Source organism: Carcharodon carcharias, chromosome X (genome assembly GCF_017639515.1).
Source record: "Carcharodon carcharias isolate sCarCar2 chromosome X, sCarCar2.pri, whole genome shotgun sequence".
NCBI classification, from domain to species: Eukaryota; Metazoa; Chordata; class Chondrichthyes; order Lamniformes; family Lamnidae; genus Carcharodon; species Carcharodon carcharias.
The window spans coordinates 25758692-25771441 of record NC_054507.1 but is presented as its reverse complement, the minus strand read 5'-3'; the positions used below and the strand labels follow the sequence as shown (position 1 = coordinate 25771441).

The 12750-nt window shown below is 44.6% G+C and overlaps 1 protein-coding gene across 4 annotated transcripts; it reads right to left on the bottom strand.

Annotated features, from left to right (window-relative positions):
- Window positions 1-4715: 4715 nt before the first annotated feature.
- ormdl2 (ORMDL sphingolipid biosynthesis regulator 2) lies at window positions 4716-12204 on the bottom strand. Of its 4 annotated transcripts, none has more exons than XM_041180554.1 (5): window positions 12123-12199; window positions 11567-11680; window positions 9286-9470; window positions 7160-7311; window positions 4716-5137 (listed from the first exon to the last, which is right to left on the bottom strand). In XM_041180554.1, the coding sequence occupies exons 3-5, from the start codon at window positions 9457-9459 to the stop codon at window positions 5002-5004; spliced, it is 462 nt and encodes a 153-aa protein (XP_041036488.1). In that variant the 5' UTR covers window positions 9460-9470; window positions 11567-11680; window positions 12123-12199; the 3' UTR covers window positions 4716-5001. The 4 variants fall into 4 exon arrangements, with proteins under 4 accessions (XP_041036488.1, XP_041036487.1, XP_041036489.1 ...); XM_041180553.1 differs by having other exon boundaries at window positions 9286-9467; XM_041180555.1 differs by lacking the exon at window positions 11567-11680 and having other exon boundaries at window positions 9286-9467; window positions 12123-12204.
- Window positions 12205-12750: the final 546 nt, after the last annotated feature.

Here is a 12750-nt window from a genome sequence, read left to right as displayed (position 1 = left end):
CACGACAGTCAATTTTCACACAGCAAGCTCCCACAAACAGCAGTTATTGATTGAGGGATAAATATTGGCCGGGGCACCAGGAAGAACGCTAATGCTCTTTGAAATAGTGCCATGGGCTCTTTTATGTCCACCTGAGAGGGCAGATGGGGTCTCTGTTCAATTTTTCATGTAACGAACTAACAACTAGGCAGTCAGGTATTAATTTTGAGCAGTGGAGAAGAGGTACATTTTTAAAAAGTTGAAGACTCACGTTTGCTGTTCAACTGTATGCATTGAAGATGGTGGGCTTGGTTACGCATACTGGAATTAATCCTTCTAATGTTTGTACCTGTCTCTGTTCAATAACCCCCAGTTGGCTAAATGCAAAGTGAGAAAAAGATCCCAGCTTCAATCCACCTTCAGTTGCTCCCACAAACAGCAGTTATTCATTGAGGGATAAATATTGGCCAGGGCACCAGGAAGAACGCTAATGCTCTTTGAAATAATGCCATGGGCTCTTTTATGTCCACCTGAGAGGGGAGATGGGGTCTCTGTTCAATTTTTCATGTAACAAACTAACAACTAGGCAGTCAGGTATTAATTTTGAGCAGTGGAGAAGAGGTACATTTGCGGCACTTTGTGTTTTTATTTTAGAAAGATTTCTAAATTATTTTAATTTGCTGAGTAAGATTTAAAATTTTGCAAAGTTTCTGTACTGTGAATGTGTTCACTCCAGGACCATTTTCAGGTTAGCCCTAGCTATTTCACTTGACACATTCACACATGCAGGCTTTCACCTAATCAGCACTGGCTAGATTTAAGCCCAAAGTCTGGAAGTGTGAGAACATTGTTGTACCACTGCATGAAGTCTCTCAGTTTATTTGTTTAATTACTCTAATTGCCATGTTTCGCACAACAAGATTCCACAAGCAACACTCCAGTTAATCTGTCTGGTGTTGTTGAGCGAGGAATGATTACCAGGAGAACTTCCTGGTCCTCTTCCACTAGTACTCTGGGATGACATCCATTAGACTAGGGCTACAATAATGCATTTGAAGTACAGCACAACCACCAATGCAGCACTCCCTCAGTATTGCACTAGAGTGCCATCCTAAAAATCACATGCTTAAATCCTGAAGTGGGTCTTGAATACGGGATCTTCCAACACTGAAGACTAACTGAGTCATGCGGCCACAAGTTAAGGAAAGGATAAAAGCACATTACAGGTACTCTCTAGCTTCATTTTGGGGCTTAGATTGCAAAACGTGCCCATGGAGAGAACTGTAATGTAAAGCGAATGGAAGCTTCCATTTTGAGGCATCACTCATTCACTATTCAGTCTCTTTACATAATTAAAAAATTTATATTTCTACAGCATCTTTCGCAATCTCAGGATATCCCAATGTGCCTTACAGCCAATGAAATGTAATCACGTGTATCGCTGAAAAAAAGAGACATGCTGTTGAAGCTTTTTATCTTGCACTCGTCAGGACTGACACAACAATGCCAAATTTCAAAGGGAGCAACAATTCTACATGTGAAAAAAGATGCTGTTTGGCTGGCAAGGCGACTTATTGGTCACATCATTGCCATGGAGAATGGAGCTATTGTTCCCCTCCCGTGCTTTTGTTTAATTCAAAAAAAGGCACACTCCACGGTCACAGAATCACAGTGCAGAAGAGGCCCTTTGGCCCATCGAGTCTGCACTGACACGTGACAAACACCTGACCTACCTACCTAATCCCATTTACCAGCACTTGGCCCATAGCCTTGAATGTTATGATGTGCCAAGTGCTCATCCAGGTACTTTTTAAAGTATGTGAGGCAACCCGCCTTCACCACCCTCCCAGGCAGTGCATTCCAGACCATCACCACTCTCTGGGTAAAAAAGTTTTTCCTCACATCCCCCCTAAACCTCCTGCCCCCTCACCTTGAACTTATGCCCCCTTGTGACTGACCCTTGAACTAAGGGGAACAGCTGCTCCCTATCCACCCTGTCCATGCCCCTCATAATCTTGTACACCTCGATCAGGTCGCCCCTCAGTCTTCTCTGCTCCAACGAAAACAACCCAAGTCTATCCAACCTCTCTTCATAACTTAAATGTTTCATCCCAGTCAACATCCTGGTGAATCTCCTCTGCACCCCCTCCAGTGCAATCACATCCTTCCTATAATGTGGCGACTAGAACTGCACACAGTACTCCAGCTGTGGCCTCACCAAGGTTCTATACAACTCCAACATGACCTCCCTACTTTTGTAATTTATGCCTCGATTGATGAAGGCAAGTGTCCCATATGCCTTTTTCACCATCCCACTAACATGCCCCTCTGACTTCAGAGATCTATGGACACACATGCCCAGGTTCCTTTGTTCCTCAGAACTTCCTAGTGTCATGCCATTCATTGAATACTTCCTTGTCAAATTACTCCTTCCAAAGTGTATCACCTCACACTTTTCAGGGTTAAATTCCATCTGCCACTTATCTGCTCATTTAACCATCCCGTCTATATCTTCCTGTAGCCCAAGACACTCAACCTCACTGTTAACCACCCTGCCAATCTTCGTGTCAAGTTCCTTTTGCTTGCAGAAAACAAGTCCCTGCGTATAAATATGCATAGTTTCTAGCAAGCGTAAGTGAGCCACATTACAAGCCAAATGATCATTTTAAATTGGTTATCAATGTAATTCTTAGCACATTTGGGACTGTTCAGCAAGTGCTGTCCAATCGCGACATCACATCTAACATTAGACATTACGCTCTGAGTTTTGCAGACATGACCTAGCTTAATCCTACATGAGACTATGTCTCATTTTAGCATTATCAATATGCTTGGCACTGAACACTGGCACAACCTTGGAGCTCAGAGGCATTCAACAGATAATCACCTGTTTGTTGAACCATGTTGTTGATATCCCAAGTTTGGTCTTTGTTGTGCATCTATCGCAGGCATATAGTCACTTGGTATACAGAACTTGGGTATTGCTGAGAAAGAGACATGCTGTTGAAGCTTTTCATCTTGTACTCATTAGGACAGATGCAAGACTGCCAAATTTCAAATGGAGCAACAATCTATGCATGAGAAAAGGGTGCTGATTGGTTGGCAAGTCGACACTGAGTGGAAAATGCACCAAAAAGCAAATGCTTTTGTTTAATTCAAAGGAGGCAAGTTCCTTTCTCCAGACACCCCTTTTCTTATGCAGTATTAAATTGCTACTCCCTTTGAAATTTGGCATTCTTGCATCTGTCCTAACGAGTGCAAGATGAAAAGCTTCAACAGCGTGTCTCTTTTTTCAGCAACACTCAAGTTCTACAATACCAAGCGATTAGCTGTAATCACTTGTGTTGTGGCAGTCGCTGCATAGTAACAATCCCAAAGCAGCAGCATAATATTGACGATGTAGTCTGTTTTAGTGATGCTGGCTGAGGGATACATGTTGACCAGAACCTGGGAGAAAACTCCCTTATTCTTTTATTGAATTAGTGTCATGGGATCTTTAACAAATCCACCAAGGAGGATAGATGGGTTTGGTTTATTGTTTCATCTGAAAGATGGCACCTTGAAAACTGCAGCCCTCCATGAGTACTGGTACCAGGGGGAATGTTATTCTAGATTTTTGTACTCAAGTCTCTGGAGTGGGATTTGAACCCATAACCTTTCAATTTGTGGATGAGCATACTATCCACTGAGCCACAGTTGATGCTTAGTTAATTAATCACCATAGGTAATGTTAAACTGCATGAACAGTTTAAGTAGGTAAACGGCTTATAAAAGTGAGAAACCTGTAGTTCAATGCCTCAAGGAGTACAGTAGTTGAAAGAGTTCAGTTTGGCTTTGCACTGGTTTGTGCTTCTGCCCATTCTTGCTAACCACAATGGGAACTGTATTAGAACCGTGACTGCAAACTGAACTATCATTAATGAATGAGTGCATGGAAATAACTTAATTTCAGAAATGCTCAACTGAGCTAATTACTTTGACTGCACAGGTGTGAAATGTTTCCATTCTTGAGACCTATAGTGAGATTGCTTTTAGTGCAAAATTATGCTGTGGGCTTGTGTATCAGGGACCTGGTTGAGACTGACTAACCTCAGTATTAGAATTAACTCTCCATTAAACAGCGCTAAACTAGAATGTGAATAATTCTTGGATCAGTGGTTTATATGGTTCAATATAGTCATAGTTGTGCAATAGGCTTAGCACTGGGCTTTGGCGTTGTCACCTATGGAATGACTAATTAAGTTAAGTACTGTAGGTGGTGAAATGCTGAAATTTCACAATGTTACTTATCTGTCGTGTTAAAGGGCTGCAATTTCAAGCAATGCCAGACTTGAGGGCTTCTCATTGTCTCACCACAGCATTTAACCCTTTCTAATGTTGTTTAAAAGCTAGGATAGCACAACCTCAATCACCTTTGTAGAGTGCAAGAAAAAGGAATGAGACTGACTCCCGGCTCAGTCCATATTGCTGGAGTAGGTTGCAAGGAGAGGTCAGATCAGATCAAGCAGCAGCTCTGCCATGGTTACAGATAGAAAGGCAACAAATGGTTCTTATGCCATAGTGGGAGAGAGGAAGAACTTTTACATAAATTATTGCATCAAGCAGTTGCTTCCAAGTTATTAAAGACTAATTGAGTCTTTAGTTAGGTGGAGTTTGCAACGCAATGTAGACAGGGGGCAGACTTGCTAGGCACATACTTCTACATTCTTATACATTAAAACTCTTCCACACCCTCATTGACATAAACCTCTTTTATATGTGTACAATTAATGCAAAGAAGGAAAAAAAATATAAAATTATACATGAGCAGCTTATGCACAGGAGCACAACTCATACATACAAAGTCTTTCACTTGCGCAGGTAGGAGAACAGTTGATGTTTCGAGAGGTAGTGCCAGCAGTTCCTTCATTGTCCATTGTCTCAGTACATTGTGCCCATTGCTCATGCTGGCCCCTTTCTGAGGCTGTTTGGAGCTACTGGCAGCATCACCTTTCAGCATTTGCCCAGTGGTCATGCACCCATTCAATATTTGTTGATGCCAAAGATTCGGACACCATGCAGCTGCGGGAGTTTGGGAATGAGCGCAGTGAGCAAAGATGTGGTGTTCACCAGGAAATGAACAACGTTATATTTAGTGTAGAAACTTGCCAGCATATACCTGGAAGGAAAACACAGTTTTAACGATTGTTTGCCACTTAAATAAATGCTAATTGGTAGAATCACACAGCACTGGTGGCCATTCATCCCATTGTGCCTGTGCCAGCACTTTGGATTAGTCCCACATTCCTTCTGTCATATTCCTAGTGCAGTACTGAGGGAGTGCCACACCGTCAGAAGTAGGGCTAAGGAAGTGCTGAAAATGTTTCTTGTTCATGTATTTATCCAAATCCCTTTTGAAAGTTCCTATTGAATCTGCTTCCACTGCCCTTTCAGCAGCGCCTTCCAGATCATGACAACTCGCTGTGCTAAAAAAGACTCTCGATCTCCTCCTCTTGATCTTTTGCCAATCACCTTAAATCTGGGTCCTCTAGTTACCGATGCTCCTGCCAATGGAAGCAGTTTCTCTCTTTCTCTATCAAAACCCCATAGCATTTTTAACACCTCTATTAGGTTCCCTCTTAACTCTGCACTTGAGGAATAAATATTTGCCCCAGGAGACTGGGGTAACTCCCCACTCCTGCTCTTCAAATCGTGGCCATGAGGTCTTTTATATCCACCTCAGAGGGCAGATTGGGTCTCAGTTTAACATCTCATCCGAAAGACACCACATCTGGCAATGCAACACTCCCTCAGCATCGACCCTCCGACAGTGCGGCGCTCCCTCAGTACTGACACTCCGACAGTGCGGCACTCCCTCAGTACTGACACTCCGACAGTTCGGCGCTCCCTCAGCGCTGACCCTCCGACAGTGCGGCGCTCCCTCAGCGCTGACCCTCCGACAGTGCGGCGCTCCCTCAGCGCTGACCCTCCGACAGTGCGGCGCTCCCTCGGCGCTGACCCTCCGACAGTGCGGTGCTCCCTCAGCGCTGACCCTCCGACAGTGCGGCGCTCCCTCAGCGCTGACCCTCCAACAGCTTCTCCTGACTCTCCTCATAACTCAAGTGTCTTATCCCTGGTGTCACTTTAGTAAATATCCTTTGCACCCTTTCCAAGACCTTGGATTATTTCTCAGAATTGAATGATAATTTTTTTTAAGTTTCCCCTCCACCCCATGCATGGGAATGATACCACAGGCACTGATTGCTTTACAGCACCAAAGAAAAATACATCAGGTGTGACAGGCTATTCGACTGTGAAGATACACACATTCAAACCCTCACTGATCAGCAAGAGGAACCATGGCAGAAATCCCCATCCCGGGGATACTATATCAATTATAAAACCACACTTCATGAGATTATCATACACAGAAGTGATATTTATATTTTCATAATGTCTTTCATGATCTCAGGATGTCCCAGTGTGCTTTATAGCCAAAGAAGTGCTTTAGAAGTGTAGTCACTATTGTAATGTAGGAAACACAGCAGCCAATTTGCGCTCAGCAAGATCACACAAACAGCTACATGATAATGACCAGATAGTCTGTTTTAGTGATGTGGGTTGAGGTATAAATATTTGCCCCAGGAGACTGGGGATAACTCCCCACCCCTGCTCTTCGAATCGTGGCCACAGGGTCTTTTATATTCACCTCAGAGGGCAGACAGGGCCTCAGTTTAATGTCTTATCCAAAAGACAGCACCTTTGACAATGCAACACTCCCTCAGCACCAACCCTCCAACAGTGCAGCGCTCCCTCAGCGCTGACCCTCCGACAGTGCGGTGCTCCCTCAGTACTGACCCTCCGACAGTGCGGCACTCCCTCAGTACTGACCCTCTGACAGTGTGACACTCCCTCAGTACCATCCCTCCAAACCCTCCAACAGTGCAGCGCTCTCTCAGTCCTTCAGTGGGAGTGTCAGCCTTGACTTTTGTGCTAATGTTTGTCAAGTATGGCTTGAACTCATAACCTTCTGAGTCCAGAAGCAAGAGTGCTACCCACTGAGCCATGACTGACTCCCTATTAATAACATGGAGCCCACTGCTTAGTTTCCTTCTTCCCTCTTCTGCCACAAAAAAGTTCCAGATTTTGTGTTTGTTTTACCAAATAAAGCAGTTGTACTGAAAAAGGAACCTGGACTTACAGAATTATTGGAGTGATGGTGAGAAACTTCCGTGAAGATGTAAACTGGATCCCATAATCCATTTGCTCCCAGTGTGTAAGCAATCGTGCCTTGCCCTGGTCTGGAGTCTCAAACGGTGTTCCTTTAACCGTGTGTAGAAACCAATACATTGCCTACAAACAGAGACTTGGTACATCACTTGGTGCTGACCAAGACTGTTGCAATTTTGTTAAATGGAGAGGCCATCAGCAATTATGGAACTACCTCAGAGCAACCCAGGGGATATTCAGCACAGCTGGAGCCTGCAGGTCGGTCTCCATCTTTTTCATGTTATTCTTGCTGAAGGAATTAAGGATCCATATGCAATGTCTTCCATGTGAAGCTCTTGTGGTTTAAAAACCTAGGCTTTAGGCTAGAAAGTCGTGTCAGGAACATACACTGACAGCCCTATGCTAATTGTAGCAAAGATTTTAACCAGTTGTAAATAGTTAACACCCAAGTACAATATCATACCCACACATCGTGTTAGTCCATTGACATCAAGAAGAATTTCAAGGTTTTTGGTTTTTATTTAATGCTAACTGTTGAGAATATACTAATACCTATAATTTACCTCGGTGACGAATGTGTTATGATCAAAGGCTCATTAACTCTTGCCAACCTGTGCTCAGGTTCAAAGGGTCAGTCCATGAGTGTGCAGTCCAGGTCACCTGGCCAAAATAAAAACAAGCCTTCTATAATCATCAGTGCCATGATGATTACTGCTCTGGCATTGGCCTGAGGCAGGGAGATATATATGGGTTAGATCTACTGCTCTGCTCCGAGCTGCACTAAATAGGGGAACACTTGAGTGCCTTTGCAGTGCCTCCTGGTGGGGTGGGGTGGGGAGGGGAAGGGTGTGAGGAGTGCAGAGAAGGATTAAGACAGGATAGTCCCCCCTTCCAGGAACATGATCAGGGAGTAGGGCATTCTACATTGACTACAGTAGTTCAAGAAGGCAGTTCACCGTCACTCCTCCAGGGCAGTTATGGAAGAGCATTACATGCTGCCCTTGCCAGCGATGCCCACATCCCATGAATTAATTTTTCAAAATACAGCCTAGAGCAGGTGTAAGTCCAAACAGGGAGAGCTTACTTTGAAAATAAAATTATACTGAAAGTGTGTGTCTTGGACAACAGGGATCTGTTTAGTTACATTCAGGAATTTTCAGTCTGTAGTGTCTCTATCAGTGAAATTTCCAGTAATAACTGAATTCCCATCTCTTCATCTCCATCTCTCTCACTGTGCTTTTCCAACACTGCCCCTCTGATTTCTTGAATACATAGTAAACTGAGTAGTTCACATCCTGTCAAATACAGTTAAACACTGGAACTCTCTCTGCCTCATGGTGAAGGGTAAATAAATGCCCTCCCCACCCAACCCTTCAGGAAATGGGGGCTAACTGTTTTCTGTTCTGGTCATTTTGGGAATAAGCTGTACGACAAAATGAAAAATCAAGCAGAGCTGTAGCTCAGCAATGGTCATTGGGTGACTGCACCAAGCGGTATGCTCCACTGTTAAAGAGAAGATAGTCACAAGATCCAATTGGATGGGGATGGGTTTGGGCTCAGCTGTATTGCCACAGTGGGACAGTTCCCTGGCACTAGCTGCCTTGGGTCACTTTTGAAGAATAGCCAGCGGCAGAAGGTGGACGGGACCTGGGGAAACAGCATCCCAGTTAGTGCATTTAAAGAGGGGAGAGGGGAAATGGGCAGCAAATCACATAATGAAATTTGACAGCAACAACAGGAATCCAAGTATTCAAATGTGAATGCAATGGCAAACAATGCAGAGGAAAATATCAGCAGGGTTCCCACGCCATCACATCCTTCACGTGCAAACATAGGTCATGATGTGGGAGGGAAATCACAGGCAAGCTTAATTCTGTGTTTACCAACATTCACACACGCTTGCACTTTCCACCAGGGATCACTAGATAATGGTCAAGTGGTGCCCTAGCTGCTTTTCTTTCACCCATCCATAACTGAGGTCAGTTTTTGCAACCTGACTGTGCAGGATGGTGGCTGCCTGCCCTTTAAAAGTGTGAATTTTTGTCTCCCCACCACCCTGCCCACCAATCCCACCCCCGCCCAATCTCCATGACTCACCGAGTTGTGGATGACATGAGTGAGAGTCCACACCACAGGAATGCTGAAGAATGGAATGCTCAGCAGGACGACGTGGAGAATTCCGACTAAAATGAGGTAGGCCAGCCAGATTCCCCGGCTGTTCATTATCCGGGTGTTTGGATTAACCTCACTGTGAGCGACACCAACATTCATCCTGTCTCCTACTTTAAAGAAGGGGAAAGTTCAAAAAAGAAAGTGGCCCTCTTTCTCTGTCCTCCACTTATAGCTGTTGGCATCTGTCTACATAATCGGGTAAAGCAGAATGATACAGTTTACCCAAAAACTGAAATAGTAAAAGTTAAGCATAGTTTTTTCAGGTATTGCACACAGGGAGAGTAAAAGTTATTATTCAGGTTCCACCCAAAGCCAGTATTTGCACTATTTCTAAGACTTATAATGCAAAGCTGACATACTGGAACAGCAAATAGAACCTTGCACTTATCTAGCCAGTCAATTTGCGCACAGCAAGACTCCACTGACAGAAATGGGAAAGCCGACTATTAAATCTGTTTACTTTAATGATAAATGTTGGCCCCAGGAAACCAGGGAGAACCTGCTCCCTGCTCTTCTTCAAAATAGCAACCGTGGGACCTTATATATCCATCCGAGAGGACAGGCAGGGGCCTCAGTTTAACATCTCATCCAAAAGGCGGCATTCCAACAGTGCAGCGCCCCCCTCAGTATTAACCTTTCAACAGTACAGCACTCCCTCAGTACTGCACTGGGAGTATCAGCCTTATTTTGTGCTCAAGTCTCCAGAGTGGGCCTTGAAGCCACAGCTTTCTGACTCAGAGGAAACAGTGCTACCCACTCATCCATGGCTAAAATGGAAAGGGTGCCATTCACATTATGTACAGCTTACTGTTTTGAAAGCAGAGTTCCTCTCCCTGCACTGATCCCCGACCCCGCCTCATGGATCAGTGAGGAGGGGAGGGGAGATACCAATACACTAGAGGTGTTCAAGCTTCATGAATACAGCCGCGTGGTGAACTCCTGATCACAGCCACACTGAGGCGAGGAGATACCAAAAATATTGTACGTCCAGTGTGAAATGGGCTTGGTGGCCTCATTCCAGACAACGCAAGACTGCCACAGTCGGGATGAAATTGACCTCCAGGTGCATTTGTACCATTTGCGCATTTTGCCAGGTCCATTTTGCGCTTTTGGTGCACAGAGCAGAGCTACCCCAGGTTTTCCACCATTGCCTCATTTAAATCAGGGCTTATGCACTCCTGCCTTAATTCATGTCAAGGAGTGGAGCAGGAATTGGTGCATCTTTATTTTTTAAGGTGACATTGTACTTCCTGTTGGTGGCAAAGTTTGAATCTGGACTTTATCCTCCTGTGTCCTTGCTGCTAGGAGGCAGGAGACGGTTAATGAAAGGGGACAGAGAAGGATAGGCTGTGTCAGAAAACATGCAGGTGAAAAGTGTTGAACAGAAATAATTTGCTCTCCTGACCAGCTCCACCTTCTACCCTCTATAAACTTGAGCTCATCCAAAACTCTGCTGCCTGTATCCTAACCTGCACCAGTCCCATTCTCCCCCCACCCTCCCTGTGCTCCCAGCTGCCTTGGACCTAAGCTCTGGAGTTCCCTCCCTAAACCTCTCTCTCTCTCTCTCTCTCTCTCCAACTTTAAGTCAACCCATCTGGCCTACTTTGTTAACCAAGTTATTGGCCATCTTCCCTACTCCTTATGTCAATTTTTTCTCTGATAATTGCTCCTGTGAAGTGCCTTGGAATGTTTTACTATGTTAAAGCTGTTATATAAATACAGGCTGTTTAAATGAAACATCAAAAGGCACCTCACCACATCACAGATTCCACAAATGGGTCAAGGTAATATCATCGAATTAGCTGATTTTGCAAGTTCTTTGGTGGGATTCAAGCCTGTGGAGAAGCAGTAAAATCAACTGCATGGTGATACAGTTAGTTTGTGCATACCACAGGGTTTAAGATCAATCAAACATTCTTTAAGGGATGAAAAGGTAGCTGACAAGTTCTTCTCTTTGTTTGAAATTGTATCCTCCTTGGAGGAGGGACAGGTGGGATCTCTTTGGGATCAAGATAACACCATTAGCAATGGAATTCATGACCTCTATGGCAGACTCAGTGGTCTGATACCCGAGCCAACTAGCTCCACAGTAGCTCAGGGCACTATTGAAAACTCAACAGCCAGCTTGCAGAAATCCACCCAGCTCCATAAGGTAGATTTATACTTGAACAAGCAGCAGGGGTACTCTGACTTATGTGGTTTTTACCTGTTTAATCTCTCCCTAGGTGTAGTTGGAGTTCCAAATCATTGACTGTTACCAATCTTCACCCAAGTTTTATGAGCTTGGTCCCTGCAGGGAAAGGTCAGACACCCTGGTCAACTGACCAAAACAATAGATGAACAGTGTCAGTTGTGCTTGACATTACGACAACACCATCAAAAAATATTCTCCTGCACCTTCTAAAAAGCGTTTAGCATTTTGTTAGGAAAACCCTTTAAAACAACCAGCAACAGGCAAAGTACATCATCCGCCAGGGAAATCCCTACCACTGCTGAAATAAGTTGCTAGTGAGGACCAAACATTTCTTAAAATGCTTAGTGACTTGTCTTTACAGAAAATAAAAGAAAATAAGTAGAAAAGGGCGAGGTGGAATTGACTGTTTTCTCAGTGCTTGCCGGAAGCCTGTCCCTTTAAAGCAAATGGGAGTAAAAAGGGCCTGTTAACATTTATCTTATCTGCTTAATTAAAAACAAACGGGGAATTACATCTTCAAAAGCATTTTAAACCCACCCTGAAATCAATAACAAACCCCCTCACTCACCAGCTCCTTCAACTACGATCAGGAAGGCCTCCACTGCTCAACCTAACCTGTCACCGCCAAGTCCGCCTACCTCAGCTGCTGGTTGGCTGATCGAGCTAGGTTCGCCCTGTGATTGGCTGTCCCCAACGTCAATCATCTGCTGCAACCCCCGCGCGCGCCCCGACTATCACTATAGGTTGCACCGCGGCTCCCAGAATCAACGATTCGCCTGACAGGAACAAGAAGCTCCGGGGGGAAAAAAAACGAAGCGAATCCAACAGAAAATACACAGGTTAAACCACAACATATTCCCTCTCCTGTTTAAAGGCGGCGATTGTTTGTTTCTATTTTTTATGTCGAGTGACAAAAATTGAAAATCAAGTTTTGATTTTTTTTTAAAAGCAACAGTTTATTTCATAGTTTCTTGTGCTGCCATGGTACCAGGTAGATGTGGCACCAGCTTGAGGGGGTGAGAATCCGAGCTCCCACCCACCTGGGCCACCCAAAAATTGGCACCTTTTACCCAGTCCACGAATGGGGTCAGAAAGGTGCAGTTTGGGGGGGGGGGGTGGGGTGGCGGGGTGTCATGCCTCAGTACTACATGGTGGGCATAAGCCTGGATTTTGTGCTCAAGTTGCTGGAGTGGGAC

What these genes read in the sequence shown, in the direction of transcription:
- ormdl2 (XM_041180555.1), bottom strand. Translation starts at nt 9,459, where the DNA reads ATGAATGTTGGTGTCGCTCACAGTGAGGTTAATCCAAACACCCGGATA. An exon ending in CTCATGTCATCCACAACTCG is followed by an intron (nt 7,312 to 9,285) that starts GTGAGTCATGGA and finishes CTCTGTTTGTAG; the next exon opens with GCAATGTATTGGTTTCTACA. An exon ending in ACCATCACTCCAATAATTCT is followed by an intron (nt 5,138 to 7,159) that starts GTAAGTCCAGGT and finishes TTTTCCTTCCAG; the next exon opens with GTATATGCTGGCAAGTTTCT.